This window comes from Semicossyphus pulcher, unplaced genomic scaffold (genome assembly GCF_022749685.1).
Source record: "Semicossyphus pulcher isolate SPU_LCO1_2020_fin unplaced genomic scaffold, fSemPul1.0.p SCAF_7, whole genome shotgun sequence".
In the NCBI taxonomy this organism is placed as follows: Eukaryota; Metazoa; Chordata; class Actinopteri; order Labriformes; family Labridae; genus Semicossyphus; species Semicossyphus pulcher.
Genome location: NW_027211748.1, coordinates 32,315,538 through 32,340,000, shown reverse-complemented (window position 1 = coordinate 32,340,000; position 24,463 = coordinate 32,315,538). Strand labels below are relative to the sequence as shown.

The 24,463-nt window shown below is 45.0% G+C and overlaps 4 protein-coding genes across 4 annotated transcripts in view; 3 read left to right on the top strand and 1 right to left on the bottom strand.

Annotated features, from left to right (window-relative positions):
* Nucleotides 1-6,454, top strand: part of wdr33 (WD repeat domain 33) — a 22,442-nt gene extending 15,988 nt beyond the window's left edge. Inside the window, exons 11-21 of the mRNA XM_069684562.1 lie at nucleotides 223-333; nucleotides 477-571; nucleotides 660-746; nucleotides 2,389-2,528; nucleotides 2,672-2,827; nucleotides 3,593-4,342; nucleotides 4,463-4,520; nucleotides 4,929-5,244; nucleotides 5,326-5,486; nucleotides 5,776-5,955; nucleotides 6,205-6,454. Of these exons, the coding sequence (XP_069540663.1) occupies nucleotides 223-333; nucleotides 477-571; nucleotides 660-746; nucleotides 2,389-2,528; nucleotides 2,672-2,827; nucleotides 3,593-4,342; nucleotides 4,463-4,520; nucleotides 4,929-5,244; nucleotides 5,326-5,486; nucleotides 5,776-5,955; nucleotides 6,205-6,365 (2,215 nt within the window). The 3' untranslated portion in view covers nucleotides 6,366-6,454. The remainder of the gene's footprint in view (nucleotides 1-222; nucleotides 334-476; nucleotides 572-659; nucleotides 747-2,388; nucleotides 2,529-2,671; nucleotides 2,828-3,592; nucleotides 4,343-4,462; nucleotides 4,521-4,928; nucleotides 5,245-5,325; nucleotides 5,487-5,775; nucleotides 5,956-6,204) is intronic.
* Nucleotides 6,455-7,256: 802 nt separating this feature from the next.
* sft2d3 (SFT2 domain containing 3) lies at nucleotides 7,257-8,425 on the bottom strand. Its single transcript, XM_069684962.1, has one exon. It carries the CDS (start codon nucleotides 8,383-8,385, stop codon nucleotides 7,699-7,701), a length of 687 nt encoding a protein of 228 aa, XP_069541063.1. The 5' UTR covers nucleotides 8,386-8,425; the 3' UTR covers nucleotides 7,257-7,698.
* Nucleotides 8,395-10,660, top strand: LOC138611744 (dual specificity protein phosphatase 18). Its single transcript, XM_069684963.1, has 3 exons — nucleotides 8,395-8,410; nucleotides 8,978-9,030; nucleotides 9,701-10,660. Exon 3 carries the CDS (start codon nucleotides 9,710-9,712, stop codon nucleotides 10,352-10,354), a length of 645 nt encoding a protein of 214 aa, XP_069541064.1. The 5' UTR covers nucleotides 8,395-8,410; nucleotides 8,978-9,030; nucleotides 9,701-9,709; the 3' UTR covers nucleotides 10,355-10,660.
* Nucleotides 10,661-14,858: 4,198 nt separating this feature from the next.
* The window catches only part of pex5lb (peroxisomal biogenesis factor 5-like b), a 65,399-nt gene continuing 55,794 nt past the window's right edge, over nucleotides 14,859-24,463 (top strand). Inside the window, exon 1 of the mRNA XM_069684376.1 lies at nucleotides 14,859-15,064. Coding sequence (XP_069540477.1) covers nucleotides 15,050-15,064 — 15 coding nt within the window. The 5' untranslated portion in view covers nucleotides 14,859-15,049. The remainder of the gene's footprint in view (nucleotides 15,065-24,463) is intronic.

The window sequence follows — 24,463 nt, the reverse complement described above, 5'->3', positions numbered from 1 at the left end:
CAAATGGAGTTTGGTAGCTCGTTCCACCACTGGGGGGCGACAGAGGAGAAGAGTCTAGTTAGAGACTTGGGGTCCTAAGTTTGCTAACTAGAGCCTAAGTCGTCCATCTTCATCTACGGGCTGTTCCTCTTATTCTGTCTCCCCTCATGCTGCTGAACATGCTGCTGTGTTACTGGTCTGACTGGTTGGACGTTAACTGGTGCTGCTGGTGTCTGTTGTCAGGGTGGAGAAGGAGGTAGGAGGGATGGAGATGGCTCATGAGGGGATGATCTGGAGTCTGGCCTGGCACCCGCTGGGTCACATCCTCTGCTCGGGCTCCAACGACCACACCAGGTACATAAACACTAAAGTATATAACCCAGGTACAGTATACACACCCGTACATTAAATGTTCCTGTGAGGTCACAGCACATACAAGACAAAGAAGATACTCAACATTTGAGATAAGATTATCTTTATAATTTTAATTGATTCAGTAAATTCTGGACGAGGAATCGGCCAGGGGATAAGATGAGAGACCGTTACAACCTGAACCTGCTGCCCGGGATGTCAGAGGACGGCATGGAGTACGGTGAGCTGCAGGGGTCAAAATGTCAAACGTGTGTCTGTGATTTTATTCTGCAGCAGCTGTTGATGGTTGTTCTGTGTTTGTGTTTCAGATGACCTGGACTTAAACAGCGTGGCCTCCATCCCCGGGATGGGGATCCCCGAGCAGCTGAAAGCAGCCATGGAGCAGGAGCAGAGCAGTAAGTCTCATGCTGGAGCTCACAAAGAGACTGTCTGCAGGGGAACAAAGCTGAGCAACTGTTTTTATCTAATTTCATTAAATCAGCAGAAAACAGGAGAATGTGTGAAGGTGTAACTCTGGTGTAACTTAGATTAAACTCTGGTTTAACTCAGGTGTAACTCTGGTTTAACTCAGGTTTAACTTAAGTGAAACTCTGGTTTAACTCTGGTGAAGCTTAGGTTAAACTCTGGTTTAACTCTGGTGTAACTCTGGTGTAACTCTGGTTTAACTTAAGTGAAACTCTGGTTTAACTCAGGTGAAGCTTAGGTTAAACTCTGGTTTAACTCTGGTGTAACTCTGGTGTAACTCTGGTTTAACTTAAGTGAAACTCTGGTTTAACTCTGGTGAAGCTTAGGTTAAACTCTGGTTTAACTCTGGTGTAACTCTGGTTTAACTCAGGTGTAACTGGTGTAACTCTGGTTTAACTCAGGTGTTACTCTGGTTTAACTCAGGTGTAACTCTGGTTTACTCAGGTGTAACTCTGGTTTAACTCAAGTGTAACTCTGGTTTACTCAGGTGTAACTCTGGTTTAACTCAGGTGTAACTCTGGTGTAACTCAGGTGTAACTCTGGTTTAACTCAGATGTAACTCTGGTGTAACTCAGGTCTAACTCTGGTGTAACTGGTTATCTCAGGTGTAACTCTGGTCTAACTCTGGTGTCACTCTGGTTTAACTCAGGTGTAACACTGGTTTAACTCAGGTTTAACTTAAGTGAAACTCTGGTTTAACTCTGGTTTAACTCAGATATAACTCTGGTTTAACTCAAATGTAACTCTGGTGTAACTCTGGTGTAACTCTGGTTTAACTCAGGTGTAACTCTGGTTTAACTCAGGTGTAACTCAGGTTTAACTTAAGTGAAACTCTGGTGTAACTCAGATGTAACTCTGGTTTAACTCAGATATAACTCTGGTTTATCTCAGATGTAACTCTGGTGTAACTCTGGTTTAACTCAGATGTAACTCTGGTTTAACTCAGATATAACTCTGGTTTATCTCAGATGTAACTCTGGTGTAACTCTGGTTTAACTCAGGTGTAACTCTGGTTTAACTCAGGTGTAACTCAGGTTTAACTTAAGTGAAACTCTGGTGTAACTCTGGTTTAACTCTGGTGAAGCTTAGGTTAAACTCTGGTTTAACTCTGGTGTAACTCTAGTGTTACTCAGATGTAACTGGTTATCTCAGGTGTAACTCTGGTTTAACTCAGATATAACTCTGGTTTATCTCAGATGTAACTCTGGTGTAACTCTGGTTTAACTCAGGTGTAACTCTGGTTTAACTCAGGTGTAACTCAGGTTTAACTTAAGTGAAACTCTGGTTTAACTCTGGTGAAGCTTAGGTTAAACTCTGGTTTAACTCTGGTGTAACTCTAGTGTTACTCAGATGTAACTGGTTATCTCAGGTGTAACTCTGGTTTAACTTAAGTGAAACTCTGGTGTAACTCTAGTTTAACTCTGGTTTAACTCAGGTGTAACTCTGGTGTAACTCTGGCTTAACTCAGATGTAACTCTGGTGTAACTGGTTATCTCAGGTGTAACTCTGGTTTAACTCAGGTTTAACTCAGGTTTAACTCAAAAGTAACTCGGGTGTGACTGTCGTCTCCAGGTAAGGAGGTGGCTCCTGAGGTGGAGATGTCGATCCCGGGTCTGGACTGGGGCATGGACGAGGTCATGGGGAAAGACACCAAGAAGGTCCCGCAGAAGAAAGTACCGTATGCCAAACCCATCCCAGTACAGTTCCAACAGGTAAACACACCTGATGAACACTTGGACTTTATATCAGTTATGCATTGCTCAACGCGACATAATGTTTCTTCAGTGTTACATTACACCAGTTTTAGTAATGTGGAGGCAGTATAAACAGTGGGAACTGCTCTGCCCCTCTACAGGCCTGGGCTGAGAATAAAGTACCCATGATGCCCCCTGGTGGAGATCTGTCCAAAGAGCGGAAGGTGGAGCAGAAAGTGGACACAAAGAAGAAAACTCAGGCGGAGATCGAGCAGGAGATGGCCGCTCTGCAGTACACGAACCCCATGCTGCTGGAGGTGAGCAGTCTGACTCTTCACTGTTACCTGTCTGATTCATCAGCTCAGAGGAGCGCTGTCAGCAGGCTCATTTTATAGGATTTATTTCTTAGTCCTATTATCTGTTATTTAGATATTAGTCTATAATTTATTAATTATTTCACAAATATAGTTTGTGATTAAAACACACTGAAAAGAACTAATCTCAGCTTCTCCTGCGTCGCTCAGGTTAAAGTACTGTTTTTGTTAATGTAGTCTGGTGGCTTTTACTGAAGCAAATTCCAAATGCATTTGTACTAATACTCATGTCGAGCCCACAATATGTAAAAGATAGGATGCATGTTTAAAATACGAGACTAACTAAGTTTTTTAAATGACATAAACACGCAGTGAGAAGTTTTTATCTGGTTATGAAACAGAATTCAGTCCTGATGCCTCTTTAGGAGCTACAAAAGCAAACAGACAGCTAATAGACTGTTTCTATCTAGTTATTTACAAGAACTCATGTACAGCACAAGAGATAAGATACTGCTTTGACTACAGGGGGCGCCAACCTCAACAATCATTTAAAGTTCCACAGTGGCTTTTAATATTTGTTGTATGTAATCAGCAGTTAAAACACAGCTGTCCTGCACTGCCCTGTAGTACATTATACTTTATAAACCACACCCCAGGATAAACCTGGACATGAGTTCACAGAACCCGCCGTGTCACCCCCAGTATATGTTTGTATATGTTGGATATTGAAGACTGAACAAATGTTTAATGTCTCTGGTTTTTCTACAGCAAATGAAGATGGACCGGATGAACCAGATGAACACAGATGGGAACATGGGCCCCCCACAGGGCCAGGGCCCTATGCCCCCCTTCCCTGGCCCTGGAGGTCCTGGGGGACCGATGCCTCCTGGCCAGCAGGGCTTTCCCCCAAACATGCCTCCTCAACAGATGCCCAACAACATGGGGCCTCCCATGGGCCCCGGAAGCATGCAGCCTCCTTTCATGCCCCCTGGACAGATGGGGCCTCCCTCTGGACCCCAGTCTCACCAAGGGCCCCCTCAGGGCATGATGGGACCTCCAGACATGCAAGGACCCCAAGGTATGCAGAGACACCCAGGCCCACCCAGAAACATTGGGGGCCAAGGGCCACATGGAATGGGACCCAGAGGGATGCAGGGGCCCCCTGGTGGGATGATGGGCCCCCCTCCTCGAGGAATGGGTCCAAGGGATCCTCAGGGTCCTCCACCTCAGGGGGGCATGATTCCACCTCAGGGGAACATGATGGGCCCTCAGGGGCCTATGCAGGGTGGGATGATGGGGCCCCCACCAAGGACACATGGCAACAACTATGGGATGGGCAACATGCAGGGCCCCCCTGGAGGGATACACGGGCCTCCAGGAAACATGCAGGGGCCCCCAGGTAACATGCAGGGACCACATGGCAACATGCAGGGGCCCCCTGGAAACATGCAGGGACCACATGGCAACATGCAGGGGCCCCCTGGAAACATGCAGGGGCCCCCGTATATGCAGCACCAGGTGAGTTCAGTTTCATGTTGTACCATCAGTTAGTCGTCAGAGTGACGTCTGACTGACCGAGGAGCAGCTCCAGCAGTGATCAGGTCAGCTCTAATAATAACTGGGATTTGATCTTTTCAGGGTCAGAACTCGGGGCCTATGATGCACGGGATGGGCCAGCAGGGGCCCAACAACAAAGGTAGGGCCAAACAGGAAATGAAACGTTAAGCTCTGTTCTTTAGAACTGATGTTGGAATCAGCTTCAGGAGGGATGAAGCTGTGAGGAGAACCCCAGGGCTCCATTCTAGGCCCAGTTTATAGTTCACTGTGTCACTGTTTAAAAACAACCATTATCATCATCACACTCGTGGGTCTCATGTTCATGCTCACTGTAGAAATGCTAAGCTATAGCCTTCAGCTATAGGATGAATTTAATTATTATTTAATTGTTTAATTTGTTTATTTCCTTCATGTATTAAAGACTCGGTCGCGGCTCAGAGTCTTCAATGATGTAATCAAGTACAGAAACTGTTTCCAGATTTATCAGGACAAAACTGTTGTTAAGGTCCTCGCTCAGAAAACACACTGATGACTCCTCTTCTCTAAGGGGACCCTCGGGGGCCACCACCCAACCACCACATGGGCCCTCCTGACCGGCCGGGTCCTGGAGGTCCGGACCAGGGCTCAGGTCCTTACTGGGGAGACAACCAGCAGGGTCGACGTGGACCGCAGGACTTTGACGGAGGCCAGGACTTCCATGGCAGAGAGGAGAGCTGGAGACCAGGACCCGGACCAGGCTACCAGGGAGGAGGAGGCGGGGGGCACAGGGGGGGCGGACACAGAGGAGGAGGGGGGAATGGGGGGAACTGGGGCCCTGACGAGAGGTTCAGTGGAGGAGAGTTCAGAGGACGGAGAGACGACAGGTAAGTGATTGGAGGCGGAGCTAAAGCCTGCAGACCCTGCAGGTCTGAACAGATCTCATCTGGACTCGTTGGCTGTTTCAGGTTCAGGGGGGGAGGCCCTGGCCGGCCTGGGGGCCGAGGTTACCCTGATGAGTACGGAGGCCAGGAGGAGGGCTATGATGGCTCGGAGGAGATGGGTCGAGGCTGGGACAACGGAGGCAGAGGGAGGCCGCCTCGGGGAGGAGGTCCGCCCAGAGGGGGAGGTGAGAGGATCTGTTTTCTGCAGTTGTGTGTGTGCAAGTAGTTTGTGAATACGCACTAAAATAAGTTGGAGAATAAAGTCCAGTTGAAACGTTGAAACAGGGAGTAACACGTAGACGTGAGGTGATGCAGACCTGTGACACCATGCTCCTCACAGAATGATTCATGTCAGTAATGTTGATGAAATAATCAGAGACCACAAACATCTCTCAAAGACCTCAAACCAGGAGGCTGACTCATGTCTCTGCAGACTCTTATTGTGGCGTTGTCTCCGTGTCTTCCTGTGTGTAGGTCATGACGGTTATCGGGACGGTCAGCAGATGCATGATGGGTCCTCTCCCGCCGGTCGAGAGCGCTCTTCCTCCCTGCAGGGGATGGACATGGCGTCTCTGCCCCCCCGGAAGCGCCCGTGGCAGGACGGACCCGGAACGGGAGACCCCCGAGAGCGCGAATCCCCGGGCGCTGACGGAGGTCAGAACAGCTGTTAATAAAAAACACATTTTACTTTGAAACAACTTTCAGAGGTTCCTGTTCCCAGAGGATGAACCATTCTGAGTTTAATCTACCAACAGGCCTGCAGGGGGCGCTAACATGGTCTTTAGTTTAACTGTCTATTAATAATTAAATATGATATAAATGTGATTATCATTACAGGCCCTTTAACTAACAGGCTTGGATGTGTAAAACATTATACACTGACTGAATATTTGTTCCCTCCAGGTCGCCCCCCTCAGAGGGATGACGGTGGTTACGGTCCGCCCGGTCGAGGTGGACGAGGCGGCTGGGGTCCTGGAGGACCTGGATCAGGTCCGGTCCCCAGGAGAGGAGGACCAGCGCCCAGAGGACCACCGAGGGGGGGCAGCCGGGGCAGATTGTCTTGAAGAAAAAACTCCCATGATCCTCCTCTCCTCTGGTTGTCTGATCACCCCAGGCCCACCCCCTCTAGCCCCAGACCCTGAAACCCTTCAGACTAACTTGTGGTCATGTGACACACTGAGACCTCTGCTGCTGTGAAGGACACTGGTTTCTGATTGGTCCACAATGACTCTGCTTCAGGTGAAACACCTGAGCCGACAGGTGGATGGGCAGGAGAGAGGAGCTGTCTGAAGCTCAGACTGATTTTAATGTAAAATATTGTAGAGAATCTCCGGCTGTCTTTGTATCTGCGTCTCTTTTATTTCAGTGAAAACTTCGTCTTCAGGTTGTTGCTTTTTGTCTTTTTTGTAAAAGATTTCTATGTTTTTGTGTTTTCACCGACTCCACTGAGGTGGACAATAAAGATTCACACTTCAATGATCCGCTGACATTTCTGACTGCAAATAATAACACTAACTAACCTGTCAGAGCAGCAGCTCCTGAGTTCTGTGAGCTTAAATCAGTGTTTTTCTGAATGGAGTCTGGTGTGTGTGCAGAGAGCGATGTAACGTCTGTGTGTGGTTAAAACAATCATCTTCCTCTGTAACAAAAAGGTCTATCTCTGTAGGGATCCTTTGTCATGTTGTCACACACACAGTGGAAACAACTGCAGCTCGTTTTACTGCTGCAGACCTGTAACTCATTTACCCAACATGTTAGAGTAGGTTTCAGAACACCAGATTGGACCCTTTAATTCCAATAAGTCACATCAGCACACCCAGGTAACCTGTAACAAACAGGCGGTCAGGCAGCAAACCTTCAAACTAAAGAGGAAAACGTTTTAATAATAATAATTTACTTGTTTTTTCACAGTTCAAGGAAACTAACAGTGAGTGAATGTTCTGATTAGAAACAAATGAAACCAAACAAGTTTTTATTTCCTGTATTTATCTCACTTTGCTCTCTCTCTCTCTCTTTCTTTCTCTCTCTCTCTCTCTCTCTCACATGCTCACACACGCACTGCACACACACTTATCCCCCACAGAAACATGTTAATAAAAGCACATCAGAGAAAATAAAGTCACAGTTTATCAGGTTAAAACATTATTCCATTGTTTGGTCCTGTGAGCAGCCCGTCAGTCCTGCAGGTCACCGTTCAGGGTTTAGTGTCAACGTGTCAGTTCTCCAATCAATCATCAGGCTGCAGAGGAATGTACCGACAGAATTAAAGTAGGTCCTTATAGACCGGGACCCCAGGAGGCCCCCGGACCCTGTTTTTGGAATCAGTGCATGAAGCCTGATTGATGTACACCCGTCGTGGGTCTGAGTTCTGTCCGGTCTCTGACATTCAGTCCCGGTTCAGATCGGCATGGTTTTCCCGGTAACGGTCCTTTTGATGGCTGACGCCGCCATTCCTCCCATGAAGCGGATCCCGGCGCTCCCCCCGGGCAGCAGCGACACCACGTACCCGACGATGACGGTGACCTGCAGGGCAGCTCCCAGCGCGGTCAGCACGGTGCTATGGAGGCTCAGCGCCGCGTACAGAGTCCCTCCGAGGGCGCACAGATAAACGGCGGCTCCGGGGGAGGTGGGCAGGCCCGCGAGGAGTCTGCTGGGTCCGCGCAGCACCGCCGCCGCGGCGATGGCAAACAGCGACCCGAGCGACCAGAGCAGCGCGAACTTCCGAGCGTAGAGCAACAGCAGCGGCGCGTACAGCGCCGACAGTCCGAAACACAGTGCGGAGAACGACACGCACACTCCGAAGGCCACCAGCCGCTGCCGGCGACTCATGCCCGGTAGGCAGGGGTCCGGTTCGGACGACCACGGCCAAGAAAAGCCACTGTTTCCGCTGGAGCTCTTGCCAGCCGGACTTCCGCCGCGGTTTCCGGGCCATGGACTCGACCACCGCCCGAACCAGCTCCCGGATACCGGCTCCGGGTCATCTATGTCCACCGTGGTGCTGGAGCTGGACTGGGAGATGGTTTTAGCGCCGCCGCCTTTGGACTGGGCCAAATACTCCTGAAGCTGTCGGTTCAGTTCCGCCATGACGGAGGACGCTAACTGGCTAACTGTTAGCAAAGCTTCCTTTACTTCTTCCTTTCAGATGTTTTTTCGAAACTTCCGGGTTACCCTGCACTGCCCCCCTCTGGACAAAACAAGAATCACACATCTGTTAGATCAGAGAAACAAACACACACACACACACACACACACACACACACACACACACACACACACACACACACACACAGGAGACACACAGCTGATCACAGATCTAAAATCTAACCAATCTGAGTTTATCACATGTTTAAAGTCTTTGAAGGAACACATTTCAGACACTTCACCAATAAAATCAAACATTACACATATAACAAGAAAAAAATCGCATTAATTTTATGTTTTTATAAGATAAAGTCTGTGATATCAGTAATACTTAATAACATATAGACATGTGTATACAAAGTTAACTGTGTTTATTCACTTTAAAGTTTTTGCTCTTATTTTGGTGACTTCAGGACGAGTTTCCAGCTGTTGGACTAAAATTAACCCTTCAGTTCATTGGCTGGATGACTGACACACACAGCCTTCTATGGTATCATCAGTGTGTGTGTGTGTGTGTGTGTGTGTGTTCATTCAGAGCTGCGATCAGAGGAAGAAACAACCAGAACCAGACAGAAGTCCCAGCAGCAGGTAACACACACACACACACACACACACACACACACACACACACACAAAGATAAACTTATTCACTCTGATACTCTTATGACAACAAGATACAACCTGTCAATCAGACAGATGATGGAAAGGAATTTGTTCTCTTTAGGAGTAGCTAGCAGTTTCTCCCTCCTTCAAGTCTTTGTGCTAAGCTAGGCTAACAGTTTCTCCCTCCTTCAAGTCTTTGTGCTAAGCTAGGCTAACAGTTTCTCCCTCCTTCAAGTCTTTGTGCTAAGCTAGGCTAACAGTTTCTCCCTGCTTCAAATCTTTGTGCTAAGCTAGGCTAGGCTAACAGTTTCTCCCTGCTTCAAGTCTTTGTGCTAAGCTAGGCTAACAGTTTCTCCCTGCTTCAAGTCTTTGTGCTAATCTAGGCTAGGCTAACAGTTTCTCCCTGCTTCAAGTCTTTGTGCTAAGCTAGGCTAACAGTTTCTCCCTGCTTCAAGTCTTTGTGCTAAGCTAGGCTAGGCTAACAGTTTCTCCCTGCTTCAAGTCTTTGTGCTAAGCTAGGCTAACCATGTGTCTGAACTGGAGTCAGAGATGAGCCTGAGAGCAGGTTTCTGTCTTGTGTTCAGGAGGTTTGTTGTTGTCGGTCAGCTGGTCGGTCCTCAGAAGTTTATTAACCCCAGCCTGTGTTTCCTGACAGATTTGCCTCATGTCGCTCTCTCAGATCACCCCCACGCTGTTCCTGGGCGGGGCCGACGCCCCCCTCAATGCCTCGTTGATGTCACAGAAGGGCATTACCCTCATCGTCAACGCCACCATCAACCACGCCTGCCCCATCTACCCGGGGGTGGAGTGTGTGCGGATTCCTGTCTCTGACCTGCCCAGTGCCCGTCTTGGAGATCACTTTGAGCGGGTGGCGGAGCGTATCCATGGCAACCATACAGGGGGCACGCTGGTGCACTGTGCTGCCGGCATGAGCCGCTCCCCGGCACTGGTGATGGCGTACCTGATGCGGTACAGAGGAGTGACGTTGCGCCAGGCGCACCGCTGGGTGCAGGACAGCCGGCCCTACGTGCGTCTGAATGCCGGTTTCTGGGAGCAGCTGCTGCAGTACGAGAGGAAGCTGTACGGAAAGAACACCGTCAGGGTGGCGCCAGTCGAGGAACCACCACCGCCACCACTCACACCGAGGACGCAGAGGTCGATGAGGTCGGTGCCACCGCTGCAAACGAACTGGTTAACGCTGGTACCGAGGTCACCTGTGATGAGCCGGGCCTCACTGATGTCACGCTCACAGGTGATGACGCCAACAAGGAGAAGAAGAGGAACCAAATCCAGTAGCATCAAAGTCTGAGCACTGAGCACTCGTTTCCCACATTACCCACAATCCACCTGGACCACTGACCGACCAGCCTGACCTCACAGCTTCGTGTTTTCGACACCGGCTGTGTCTGAAACCGCCTCCTAACGTCCTGCCTCCTGCTTATTCAGTTTTACATGGTACCTGGTCTGAACAGTATGATAGTGGGCGGGTTCGGACACAGCCACACACCTGCTGACACACTGACACCGGAGGCACAGTGTGTGTTCACACCTGAGGATAAGGAGGAACTTATCAGTGTGTAGCTGAGCAATAGGAAGCCACCCTGACAGAGCTTACTGTGAGAGTCCAAAATGGAGGAAGCTAATGTAGCTTGTCACTGCAGCTCGTCTGTCAGGGTGTAAACTACTCCACCACTCAGGTGGGCTTTACAGTCACTGAGAGTTAGCTTACTGCTAACTGCTACTATGACCAGCTGTAGCTAGCATGTTAGTAGCATGATTTGTTTGTAGCATCAGATTCTGGGTCCACAGCTTCTCGATCATCTCCTGAAAAACAGCGTTCCTGTGGCTCATGAAGATTTGGGACCTTGTTGATCGTATGAACGTCATGACGTGTTCCTAATCTCTGTCAGAGGAGCAGACGACGGCCCTGAAGGAGTTAGAACTGGTTTCACAAAGACGGACTCTGATTCTGATTTCTCAGAAACAAACTTTAAAGTTCCTCGTTAGTTCCACAATGTCTGGGTTTCTTATTGGAGCTCTTTATTATTCAGAGAGACGAGGTGTTTGTGTGGTTTGTGTCTGGGAGGGGGCAGCTTCATGTTCATCACTGCAAATGAAGAAATATTCTCATTCAACATGCTCCCTTCACATTATTATTCTCTTCAGAACTGTTCCTGTCGGTTGTTTAAATGACCTTTACAGCTGCAAACAGATGTCAGTGAACACATCACCACAGGTGTTTGTGAAACGTTTTAGTTTGTCATTTGTTGAATGTGTTAGGGCGGGGCTACCTTTGATTGACAGAGCTAACATAGTGGCCTGTCCATCAGGATATAGGGGTAGCACCTTCTATACATCCTGTCGACCAAATATGGCCACTTCAAAAAACCTAAAAGGGCATCAACCCAGATCACCCTTTGATCCAGACCAGCAGGTGTTGGCAGGTGAGCTCCAGGTGGGATTCTAGAAATAATGAGATTGTAATAAATGTTGTAAAAGTCAAAGTGCTGCAGGACAGTGAACGCAGCAGGAACAAAACGTTTGAAATCCTCTGCTTTAATGACTGAGCTGTTTAACAGGAGGACATGTTCACAGTGACACGCCTGGTCTGCCATCAAAGTCACATCACTGAAGTTAGACGACTGGATGTCTTCTGTCGTACATGAAACAAAAACAACCAGCAGCGGTGTTATGACATCTGTTTCCTCTGTTTACACGAGTCATCAGTCACAGCTGTACCCGCTGACCGCTTTACTTCAGTATGAGCAAAAAGCGTGTTTTTAATTAAAGGTTGTTTTTAACAGACTAAATCATTTATACATTTGTGTTGATGTACAGATGATATAAATAAATGTTCCTCAGTGAGCTTCAGAGGCGTTGGTCTGTTTTGATCTTCTGACAGAGCTAGGCTACCTGTTTCTCCCTGCTTTATGCTAAGCTAAGCTAACCATGTCCTGACTTCAGGTTCATATAACAGGCAGTAGATGTGATACCCATCCTCTGATGTCACACTCAGACTGAAATGAAAGAGCAACGGGAAGCTAAAGCTTCGTTTAGCCTTCTGGCCTAACTTTAAATACTACAGCAGCTTGTTACAGCAAAGTTTCAAATTGTATGATCAACAGGCTGACGGCAGGAGACATCACACGCTGCCTCCTGCGTTCAAACACGTGATCTACTAACTAATGAACTAACTAACTAACTAACTACTAGGTTCGTTGGTTTTTGTCTGTTTTGGGGTTCAGATGTCACGGCTTCCCTTTAAACTGTAAAACAGCCAATCAGGACGCAGATCTGCTGCAGAACCAGCGCGCGCCTTCCAGTGATGCTCCCTTCAGGTACGTGTGAGTGATATTTAAAATAATTACACAGGAAATCAGAGACGGTGTTATTTGCGTCAGAATATCAAAATGTCACCAATCCAAGTTTATGTAGCTTTGTTTTCCTGCTTTTTGTTAATATCAAGCATTTTGATTTCAAATACATTCAACTGAAACTTCAGTTGCTTATTTAATGTCCGCACAGGTCTCTGAAGGCAGACATTGACAGGTGTACCTAAACGCATCGCTCTAACAAATCGGCACATATGCTGTTTTTCGCTGGTTAATCATTAATTATGACGATAAAATGAAAGGTTTTATTTGACGTAGTGTATCTTAATCAAAGTGACGTTTTGTCTCCCTCAGAAACGTCTCACCGTGAGCTCAAAGAGGCTGTTGGGACTTGAGCCTGAGGCCATGATGCAGTCAGAGGTGAGTTAGCCTGTGTAAAGAGACGTAACACCATCTTAGTTAAAGAACCAATCTCGAATATTTCAGTTTTGTGCTCTTGAGCGCCACCCACTGGTGATAAACACTAACTGCAGGAGCACACTTCCCAGATATCCACACAGTGCTGCATGTGTGGCGTCCACGGTCGGCTCCGGTTGTAACTCTTGATTTTCCTGGCTGACGGTCGCTTTCCTTTTCAGACTGTTTGCTTCATCTGAGCGTCGAGTTTGTTTCTTCTTCTTTGGATTTTCACTTCTTGTTGAAGTTGTATCTGTAGTCATCCATCTTTTCTTTCTTTGTTCAGCCATAGTAGATTACTGTTTACTCGCAACACTTGCAGAGAGCGGAAAAGCAGCCGCTTAGCTCCGCCTACCCTCTCTGGCAGACCAACCACTGCTGGCTGATGGAGAACGCGTCACTAACTGGGCGCCGCCACAGACACCCAGCCCATAATAATACTGTATACTGCAGATGAAAGGCTTTCATCAGCGGGCCATAGGCTCAGTCACCATGTGTTACCTCATTCAGAGAGAGAGAGAGAGAGACTTACAGACATTTATCTACATGAGAAGGTTGGAGATTGTTAGCTAACTCGTGTCTGTTAGAGGTCCACATACAGAGCTAAACTGTTATCACATAGTCATCCTGTTTTCTGAATGTGTGTCTGTACTAACTTTGTGAGTCTACCTGTTTTAGTTAGCTAACCGAGAGTAACTGACTGAAAGATGGATGGACTTCATTGATCCCTGACTGGAAAACATATCAGTCACCGAGCTGACGTACGTCACTGTCACCGTGTGATGTTAAAAATATACATGATGACATTTTAAATCTTGTGCATATAACATTACAGATTGTGTTTAATGATCTTCAGTAAAATCATGTCATCATGATGATCGTATCGTTTAACACATGTTGTTTTGAGCAAGCTGTAATGACACGCTGGTATTTAGGGACATACATGTTAAAACTACTTTAACTTCCTTGACTGACACACTCCTGTAAATAAAAAGACATGAACACATTTCTTTTATAATAATGTATTTAAAGAGAAAGCGTTATTATAGGCATGTGTACACATAAGAGGATGCTGACTCCAGCTTACGAGGCTCTCTGTGTACAGACAAACATACAACAATAGAGCAATAAGACGGCTGGCAGCGATGACGAGTGTCAAAGATGAAAGATTAATACAGCAGCAGACGGCTTATATACACCTTACATATTTACAGTATGTACACATGCTGATACAGAGAACTGTTTAGACCAGTGTAGGCTACACTTTATTTATGTGTATAACAGCCGTACCTGATTTGTGTGTGTGTGTTTGCAGTGTGTATTAACGCTGGAACAGTCTGAATGTGGAGCTTTAGCAATGTCCAAACATGAACCAGTTTATAAAGAGGTAGAAGAGAGGATTTCCACCAGGTGCAGGGATGAAGGAGCGTGTGCTGATCACCAGGTGTTTACAGGTGTTACTGTTAACTTAGTGTTTCTCTAAATAACAGTGTATTAATATGTGAATATGTAGATATGTCTATGTGTATGTGGTTACACACGTATATATGTATATATATATAAAGTTGTTGTGACAAACGGGTCACCTGATCTTTACAACAGTGCTTTATTTTATTTATATATAGCATATTTATTGTATTGTATCACAGAAGATCATTTAATGTTCATGTGACGACACACTTCAGTTAATGTGTTCATGTGTATTTAAATGATCGGGTACAGGTTCAGGTAATGACAGGGTTAAAACACGTTTTATTTTGTAAATCTAAAGCCTGCTTGAATTGAGCTTCTTTGAATGGGACGCCACAACATAACGCTTTTATTGTGAAACATCGTACAGGAAGTCCCCGTGTGTAGCCAGAATAGCCTGACGTCGGAGTGGCTCGGGACGGGCTCGGCTCGGCTCGGCTCGGTTTGTTTTCATCCCGCCCTCAAGCGGAGCGGAGAGACATGAAAACCGGACCCCGCGGTGCTGGGGAGCTTTGGTGTCGGGGAGACTGGACCGAGCGGATCAGGAGCCAGAGCGGAGCGGGAACACGGACCGGGATTTCCGCGTCGTTCTGCAGGGGTTCAGGGCTGAGAGGCCCCGGAGACACAACGAGCGGGTCGCTGCAGCGAGCCGGGCTGCGGTGGACTCCTGGCGGCTGCAGCTGCTGACTGCGTCCCGCTGAACGACGGAGGACCGATCTGAAACCTGCTGGAGCCGAGTTCGAGACATGTACCAGGTCCAGGTGAGCCTCACACACACCTGCACAGCCTGCATTCATTTCAGTCTGATTTTATGTGAGAAAAACACGTGAGCACGGTTCAGCACGTGAGGGTCCACCTGGTCCGCAGGTGATTGTGAGGTAAAAAAAACCCAAAACCAAAAGCCCAAAACATAAGGAAATGAGCAGAACCGGGACTGACTGAGTCTGACTCAGGAACACATTAATTATTCATGGAGAACTCAAACTATTCAATATTTAAGTTTCTGCCAACATGCAAGTCTGTCTACAAATGATGACGTTTACTAAAATGTTACAGTTATTAAATAATTTGTATCGATCTGCTGATTTATGTTCATGTGTGTGATGCTTCTGATCGGGGCTGCACAGATCAAAATCACAGCACGCTGCAGTTTCATGAGGAGGTGAAATCAGCATCAAACAAACATACAGGATGTTCGTTTGTACAGCATGTGTATAGGACAGCACGCTGCGCTGCAGGGAGGCCCTGCTGCCTCAAGTTTCCTTCAGTTCAACTCACCTGTCTCCTGTCATCAGCTCATCACTTCAACTGATTTCAGTTCAGAGCGGCTGAAGTTAAACTGAGTCTGTGACCCGACGCCTGTGTCACCTTACAGCACCTGTGTCACCTTACAGCACCTGTGTCACCTTACAGCACCTGTGTCACCTTACAGCACCTGTGTCACCTTACAGCACCTGTGTCACCTTACAGCACCTGTTCTGGTAATGTAACAAATAATTAGTCTATAGGTCTCTCTCTGTCTCTCTGTCTCTCTGTCTCTCTGTCTCTCTCTCTCTCTGTCTCTCTCTCTGTCTCTCTCTCTGTCTCTCTCTCTCTCTCTGTCTCTCTGTCTCTCTCTCTGTCTCTCTCTCTGTCTCTCTCTCTCTCTCTCTCTGTCTCTCTCTGTCTCTCTCTCTCTCTCACTCTCTCTCACTCTCTCTCAGTCTCTCTCTCTCTCTCTCTGTGGTGAGTTAAAGGTGCCGTCCGTGTGTGAGTTGATCTCTGGTGTTGTTGTCGGGAGTCGTGCCGTGCTTTGTTTCCAGGACGACCTGCAGCATCCTCACGCAGGTTGTGAAATGAAGCGGCGTCTGCAGCTCGTTCGGCCTCTGAGGAGGGACAGAATCAGGACACGTCTTCATCCACGTTTACTCTTTAAAATCAAACTTCTGCAGTTACACACGAGAATACAGTCAGCACATGTTGATGATGAATGAATAATCAATCGTTTATTAATCCCAATCACGATTAAATCAACACGACTGACGGTGATGTTGACGTTTACAAAGCTCCGCCTGTAGAAAACTCTGCTTCGTATCAAATCAAGCGCTCCCCAAACAGCCGCTCCACCAGGGGGCGATGGAGAGGGTTGGGCTTCACTTTTGGGGGTGCTGGCATGTCACATGATGAGCACCTACACAGCACAAAGTGCAGCATGGTGAGTGTGTGAACGCTGCTCCCCGTCCCCCTGCGTCAGACTGATCACGATAATGGTGATTATCACCTTGGCCACAATCGTGCAGCGGAAACCTGAGCTCACATTAGGAGGTCAAAGATGTTTGCGTCACTTTGATGCACTGTTCTGGCGTTTAGCACAGGTGAGGAAGCAATCAGCAGGTGATCATTAAAGGGGCTGTGAGCTGCAGGCTTGTATTTAAAGACAGCTCTTGCCGTGGGTGTTGAGGACTCTGATCCTCGCCTCATTCAGGAGGCTGATCCTCTTTACCTGTTCAGCTGGTGTTGAAGCTGTGGAGGCTCGTGCTGCTGGTTGTGAGGGACTTTGTTCTGATGGAGTTTCCTGATGGGACCTGCAGTCCTGCAGTCACTGAGGGTCAGAGTTACACATGTCACAGTTTCCCTGATCGCAGATCAGAGTGTGACGATACGATAAACATGGAGAGTCTAATGTGAGTGTTTATTATAAAGAAGGCACCGTCACATAAAGTCTGAGTATAGAGACGTGTATGGAACAGAGCTGTTCTGATACAGTGTGAGGTGTGGGACCAGCATCTCTTCTTCTCTGCTCCAGAAAAGCAGCTACACAGGAAGCTGCTCTGTGCTGCCACCATGGAGGTGTGATGGCTGCCACAGGTACCTGCTGTTTAAGAGCAGAGAAGAAGAGCTCAGTGATCAGGCGCTGAGCAGCGTGGTGAAGCAGAGTGTAACGTCTGTCAGCAAACTGTCAGCATTTTTATCAGCTACATTTTATTTTGAAAAGGACACAAAGCTTCAGTGAGCACTCATGAGATGTTCAAACCAAACTCCATTCAAAAAACATTCATTTTAAAGTAGTGTTCCTGTCGTCTCACAGACAGACCTGACACAGCCTGAGCTCAGCCTGTGTACAGCCTCATCCTGATGTCGTTCTCTCAGCATCCTCTCAGCCTGTTTATTGTCATTAAATCTCAGTAACATCTGTTTGTTGTGGCTTCATAGCGCTGTAGTGAGACAGATCTCAGCCCACCTGTGACTTACAGTGAAACTGCCACTCAGTGGACACAGATGGACAGGTGCTCCACAGCTGAGACAGGACGATTAGTTTCTGTGATCACTTCTGTAAGTGTGCTCATTGTTCATGCAGATATTTAACATGATGGATACTGCACCAAACCCTCCAAACAAAAGCATCACACACACACACATACACACACACACACACACACACACACACACAGAGGAAATATGATGGAGCGTGCTTTTATCAGGATTAATATCATGTTTCAGATTTGAAAGCTTTTGGCTGCTTTGATTTCGGAGCTGATCACAGAAAATAATGAAACTAAACTGTGAGAGCTGGAAACATGACGGGTCAGAGCGGCTCAGCTGATTGGACGTTTGAAGAGAAACGACAGGAAGCAGAAGTGTGAGAGGAGCTGAGACTTTGATCTGCTGCAGCAGAGTGCAGATGAAACAGACAACAAACAGGCTGTGATGTGACGACGCCTGAAACACAAGCTGGACCTCCGACTCTAGCTCGTATATTTCTTCATCCTCATCATTCCAGTGTGAAGAACCAGGACTGTAAAGAAAACACGCCTTCTACCGTTCAGGAGTGAAGAAGAAGCTGCTCTGCAACTCGTCTCTTTTAGGGATTCTTCCAAAAATGTCCCAAAGTTTCAGACGTACAGAGAACTTAGAGGTCATTAAACGCATCACTTTCTTTACCAGTAAAGAGTTACATTGTGAAATGACATCTGCTGTGCGGCTCCTCATACAATGTGAGATGTGCTGCGTGGCAGGCCATAAATAATCTGGCTTTATGGACCAACAAACGTCTGACCCACCAGAGAAGAAAGAATCAAGTCATTGATACGGTGGCATCACATGACCATATTTAGCCTGTAGCAGAGACGGCTAACACTTAAGAGCTTCAGAAGTCTCATATCCGAAAACCAACATGAGTAACGGTTTGCATCTCGTCTGCTCTCCACATACAACCAGAGCACGCTCTAACCTGATTGGTCAGTTAATCTGGGACAACAAACAGAAACCTGAATGGTTGTTCAATCTTGTCCTCACTCAGATTCTTTGTTTTATTCCAGCTTTATTCCTGCTTTATTCTGGCTTTATGACCGGCTTTATTCCTGCTTTATTCCAGCTTTATTCCTGCTTTATTCCAGCTTTATTCCTGCTTTATTCCTGCTTTATTCCTGCTTTATTCTGGCTGTATTCTAGCTTTATTCCTGCTTTATTCCTGCTTTATTCCTGCTTTATTCTAGCTTTATTCCTGCTTTATTCCTGCTTTATTCCGGCTTTATTCTGGCTGTATTCTAGCTTTATTCCGGCTTTATTCCGGCTTTATTCCTGTTTTATTCCTGTTTTATTCCTGCTTTATTCCTGCTTTATTCTGGCTGTATTCTAGCTTTATTCCGGCTTTATTCTGGCTGTATTCTAGCTTTATTCCTGCTTTATTCCTGCTTTATTCCTGCTTTATTCTGGCTGTATTCTAGCTTTATTCCTGCTTTATTCCGGCTTTATTCCGGCTTTATTCTGGCTGTATTCTAGCTTTATTCCGGCTTTATTCCGGCTTTATTCCGGCTTTATTCCTGTTTTATTCTGGCTTTATTCTGGCTTTATTCCTGCTTTATTCCGGCTTTATTGCGGCTTTATTCCTGTTTTATTCCTGCTTTATTCTGGCTTTATTCTGGCTTTATTCCTGCTTTATTCCTGCTTTATTCCTGCTTTATTCTGGCTTTATTCTGGCTGTATTCTAGGTTTATTCCTGCTTTATTCCTGCTTTATTCCTGCTTTATTCTAGCTTTATTCCTGCTTTATTCCTGCTTTATTCCGGCTTTATTCTGGCTGTATTCTAGCTTTATTCCGGCTTTATTCCGGCTTTATTCCTGTTTTATTCCTGCTTTATTCCTGCTTTATTCTGGCTGTATTCTAGCTTTATTCTGGCTGTATTCTAGGTTTATTCCTGCTTTATTCCGGCTTTATTCCTGTTTTATTCCTGTTTTATTCCTGCTTTATTCCTGCTTTATTCTGGCTGTATTCTAGCTTTATTCCTGCTTTATTCCGGCTTTATTCCGGCTTTATTCTGGCTGTATTCTAGCTTTATTCCGGCTTTATTCCGGCTTTATTCCGGCTTTATTCCTGTTTTATTCTGGCTTTATTCTGGCTTTATTCCTGCTTTATTCCGGCTTTATTGCGGCTTTATTCCTGTTTTATTCCTGCTTTATTCTGGCTTTATTCTGGCTTTATTCCTGCTTTATTCCTGCTTTATTCCTGCTTTATTCTGGCTTTATTCTGGCTGTATTCTAGGTTTATTCCTGCTTTATTCCTGCTTTATTCCTGCTTTATTCCTGCTTTATTCCTGCTTTATTCCTGCTTTATTCCGGCTTTATTCTGGCTGTATTCTAGCTTTATTCCGGCTTTATTCCGGCTTTATTCCTGTTTTATTCCTGCTTTATTCCTGCTTTATTCTGGCTGTATTCTAGCTTTATTCTGGCTGTATTCTAGGTTTATTCCGGCTTTATTCTGGCTGTATTCTAGCTTTATTCCGGCTTTATTCTGGCTGTATTCTAGGTTTATTCCTGCTTTATTCCTGCTTTATTCCTGCTTTATTCTAGCTTTATTCCTGCTTTATTCCTGCTTTATTCCGGCTTTATTCTGGCTGTATTCTAGCTTTATTCCGGCTTTATTCCGGCTTTATTCCTGTTTTATTCCTGCTTTATTCCTGCTTTATTCTGGCTGTATTCTAGCTTTATTCTGGCTGTATTCTAGGTTTATTCCTGCTTTATTCCTGCTTTATTCCTGCTTTATTCTAGCTTTATTCCTGCTTTATTCCTGCTTTATTCCGGCTTTATTCCTGCTTTATTCCTGCTTTATTCTAGCTTTATTCCTGCTTTATTCCTGCTTTATTCCGGCTTTATTCTGGCTGTATTCTAGCTTTATTCCGGCTTTATTCCGGCTTTATTCCTGTTTTATTCCTGCTTTATTCCTGCTTTATTCTGGCTGTATTCTAGCTTTATTCTGGCTGTATTCTAGGTTTATTCCTGCTTTATTCCTGCTTTATTCCTGCTTTATTCTAGCTTTATTCCTGCTTTATTCCTGCTTTATTCCGGCTTTATTCTGGCTGTATTCTAGCTTTATTCCGGCTTTATTCCGGCTTTATTCCTGTTTTATTCCTGTTTTATTCCTGCTTTATTCCTGCTTTATTCTGGCTGTATTCTAGCTTTATTCCGGCTTTATTCTGGCTGTATTCTAGCTTTATTCCTGCTTTATTCCTGCTTTATTCCTGCTTTATTCTGGCTGTATTCTAGCTTTATTCCTGCTTTATTCCGGCTTTATTCCGGCTTTATTCTGGCTGTATTCTAGCTTTATTCCGGCTTTATTCCGGCTTTATTCCGGCTTTATTCCTGTTTTATTCCTGTTTTATTCCTGTTTTATTCCTGCTTTATTCCGGCTTTATTGCGGCTTTATTCCTGTTTTATTCCTGCTTTATTCCGGCTTTATTGCGGCTTTATTCCTGTTTTATTCCTGCTTTATTCTGGCTTTATTCTGGCTTTATTCCTGCTTTATTCCTGCTTTATTCCTGCTTTATTCTGGCTGTATTCTAGCTTTATTCCTGCTTTATTCCGGCTTTATTCCGGCTTTATTCTGGCTGTATTCTAGCTTTATTCTGGCTGTATTCTAGGTTTATTCCTGCTTTATTCCTGCTTTATTCCTGCTTTATTCTAGCTTTATTCCTGCTTTATTCCTGCTTTATTCCGGCTTTATTCTGGCTGTATTCTAGCTTTATTCCGGCTTTATTCCGGCTTTATTCCTGCTTTATTCCTGCTTTATTCCGGCTTTATTCTGGCTGTATTCTAGCTTTATTCCGGCTTTATTCCGGCTTTATTCCTGTTTTATTCCTGTTTTATTCCTGCTTTATTCCTGCTTTATTCTGGCTGTATTCTAGCTTTATTCCGGCTTTATTCTGGCTGTATTCTAGCTTTATTCCTGCTTTATTCTGGCTTTATTCCTGCTTTATTCCTGCTTTATTCCTGCTTTATTCCGGCTTTATTCTGGCTGTATTCTAGCTTTATTCCGGCTTTATTCCGGCTTTATTCCTGTTTTATTCCTGCTTTATTCCTGCTTTATTCTGGCTGTATTCTAGCTTTATTCTGGCTGTATTCTAGGTTTATTCCTGCTTTATTCCTGCTTTATTCCTGCTTTATTCCTGCTTTATTCCTGCTTTATTCCTGCTTTATTCTGGCTGTATTCTAGCTTTATTCCTGCTTTATTCCGGCTTTATTCCGGCTTTATTCTGGCTGTATTCTAGCTTTATTCCGGCTTTATTCTGGCTGTATTCTAGGTTTATTCCTGCTTTATTCCTGCTTTATTCCTGCTTTATTCTAGCTTTATTCCTGCTTTATTCCTGCTTTATTCCGGCTTTATTCTGGCTGTATTCTAGCTTTATTCCGGCTTTATTCCGGCTTTATTCCTGTTTTATTCCTGCTTTATTCCTGCTTTATTCTGGCTGTATTCTAGCTTTATTCTGGCTGTATTCTAGGTTTATTCCTGCTTTATTCCTGCTTTATTCCTGCTTTATTCTAGCTTTATTCCTGCTTTATTCCTGCTTTATTCCGGCTTTATTCTGGCTGTATTCTAGCTTTATTCCGGCTTTATTCCGGCTTTATTCCTGTTTTATTCCTGTTTTATTCCTGCTTTATTCCTGCTTTATTCTGGCTGTATTCTAGCTTTATTCCGGCTTTATTCTGGCTGTATTCTAGCTTTATTCCTGCTTTATTCCTGCTTTATTCCTGCTTTATTCTGGCTGTATTCTAGCTTTATTCCTGCTTTATTCCGGCTTTATTCCGGCTTTATTCTGGCTGTATTCTAGCTTTATTCCGGCTTTATTCCGGCTTTATTCCGGCTTTATTCCTGTTTTATTCCTGTTTTATTCCTGTTTTATTCCTGCTTTATTCCGGCTTTATTGCGGCTTTATTCCTGTTTTATTCCTGCTTTATTCTGGCTTTATTCTGGCTTTATTCCTGCTTTATTCCTGCTTTATTCCTGCTTTATTCTGGCTGTATTCTAGCTTTATTCCTGCTTTATTCCGGCTTTATTCCGGCTTTATTCTGCTGTATTCTAGCTTTATTCTGGCTGTATTCTAGGTTTATTCCTGCTTTATTCTAGCTTTATTCCGCTTTATTCTGGCTGTATTCTAGCTTTATTCCTGCTTTATTCCTGCTTTATTCCTGCTTTATTCTGGCTGTATTCTAGCTTTATTCCTGCTTTATTCCGGCTTATTCCGGCTTTATTCTGGCTGTATTCTAGCTTTATTCCGGCTTTATTCCGGCTTTATTCCTGTTTTATTCCTGTTTTATTCCTGCTTTATTCCTGCTTTATTCTGGCTGTATTCTAGCTTTATTCCGGCTTTATTCTGGCTGTATTCTAGCTTTATTCCTGCTTTATTCCTGCTTTATTCCTGCTTTATTCTGGCTGTATTCTAGCTTTATTCCTGCTTTATTCCGGCTTTATTCCGGCTTTATTCTGGCTGTATTCTAGCTTTATTCCGGCTTTATTCCGGCTTTATTCCGGCTTTATTCCTGGTTTTATTCCTGTTTTATTCCTGTTTTATTCCTGCTTTATTCCGGCTTTATTGCGGCTTTATTCCTGTTTTATTCCTGCTTTATTCTGGCTTTATTCCGGCTTTATTGCGGCTTTATTCCTGTTTTATTCCTGCTTTATTCTGGCTTTATTCTGGCTTTATTCCTGCTTTATTCCTGCTTTATTCCTGCTTTATTCTGGCTGTATTCTAGCTTTATTCCTGCTTTATTCCGGCTTTATTCCGGCTTTATTCTGGCTGTATTCTAGCTTTATTCTGGCTGTATTCTAGGTTTATTCCTGCTTTATTCCTGCTTTATTCCTGCTTTATTCTAGCTTTATTCCTGCTTTATTCCTGCTTTATTCCGGCTTTATTCTGGCTGTATTCTAGCTTTATTCCGGCTTTATTCCGGCTTTATTCCTGCTTTATTCCTGCTTTATTCCGGCTTTATTCTGGCTGTATTCTAGCTTTATTCCGGCTTTATTCCGGCTTTATTCCTGTTTTATTCCTGTTTTATTCCTGCTTTATTCCTGCTTTATTCTGGCTGTATTCTAGCTTTATTCCGGCTTTATTCTGGCTGTATTCTAGCTTTATTCCTGCTTTATTCCTGCTTTATTCCTGCTTTATTCTGGCTGTATTCTAGCTTTATTCCTGCTTTATTCCGGCTTTATTCCGCTTTATTCTGGCTGTATTCTAGCTTTATTCCGGCTTTATTCCGGCTTTATTCCGGCTTTATTCCTGTTTTATTCCTGTTTTATTCCTGTTTTATTCCTGCTTTATTCCGGCTTTATTGCGGCTTTATTCCTGTTTTATTCCTGCTTTATTCTGGCTTTATTCTGGCTTTATTCCTGCTTTATTCCTGCTTTATTCCTGCTTTATTCTGGCTGTATTCTAGCTTTATTCCTGCTTTATTCCGGCTTTATTCCGGCTTTATTCTGGCTGTATTCTAGCTTTATTCTGGCTGTATTCTAGGTTTATTCCTGCTTTATTCCTGCTTTATTCCTGCTTTATTCTAGCTTTATTCCTGCTTTATTCCTGCTTTATTCCGGCTTTATTCTGGCTGTATTCTAGCTTTATTCCGGCTTTATTCCGGCTTTATTCCTGCTTTATTCCTGCTTTATTCCGGCTTTATTCTGGCTGTATTCTAGCTTTATTCCGGCTTTATTCCGGCTTTATTCCTGTTTTATTCCTGTTTTATTCCTGCTTTATTCCTGCTTTATTCTGGCTGTATTCTAGCTTTATTCCGGCTTTATTCTGGCTGTATTCTAGCTTTATTCCTGCTTTATTCCTGCTTTATTCCTGCTTTATTCCTGCTTTATTCCTGCTTTATTCCGGCTTTATTCTGGCTGTATTCTAGCTTTATTCCGGC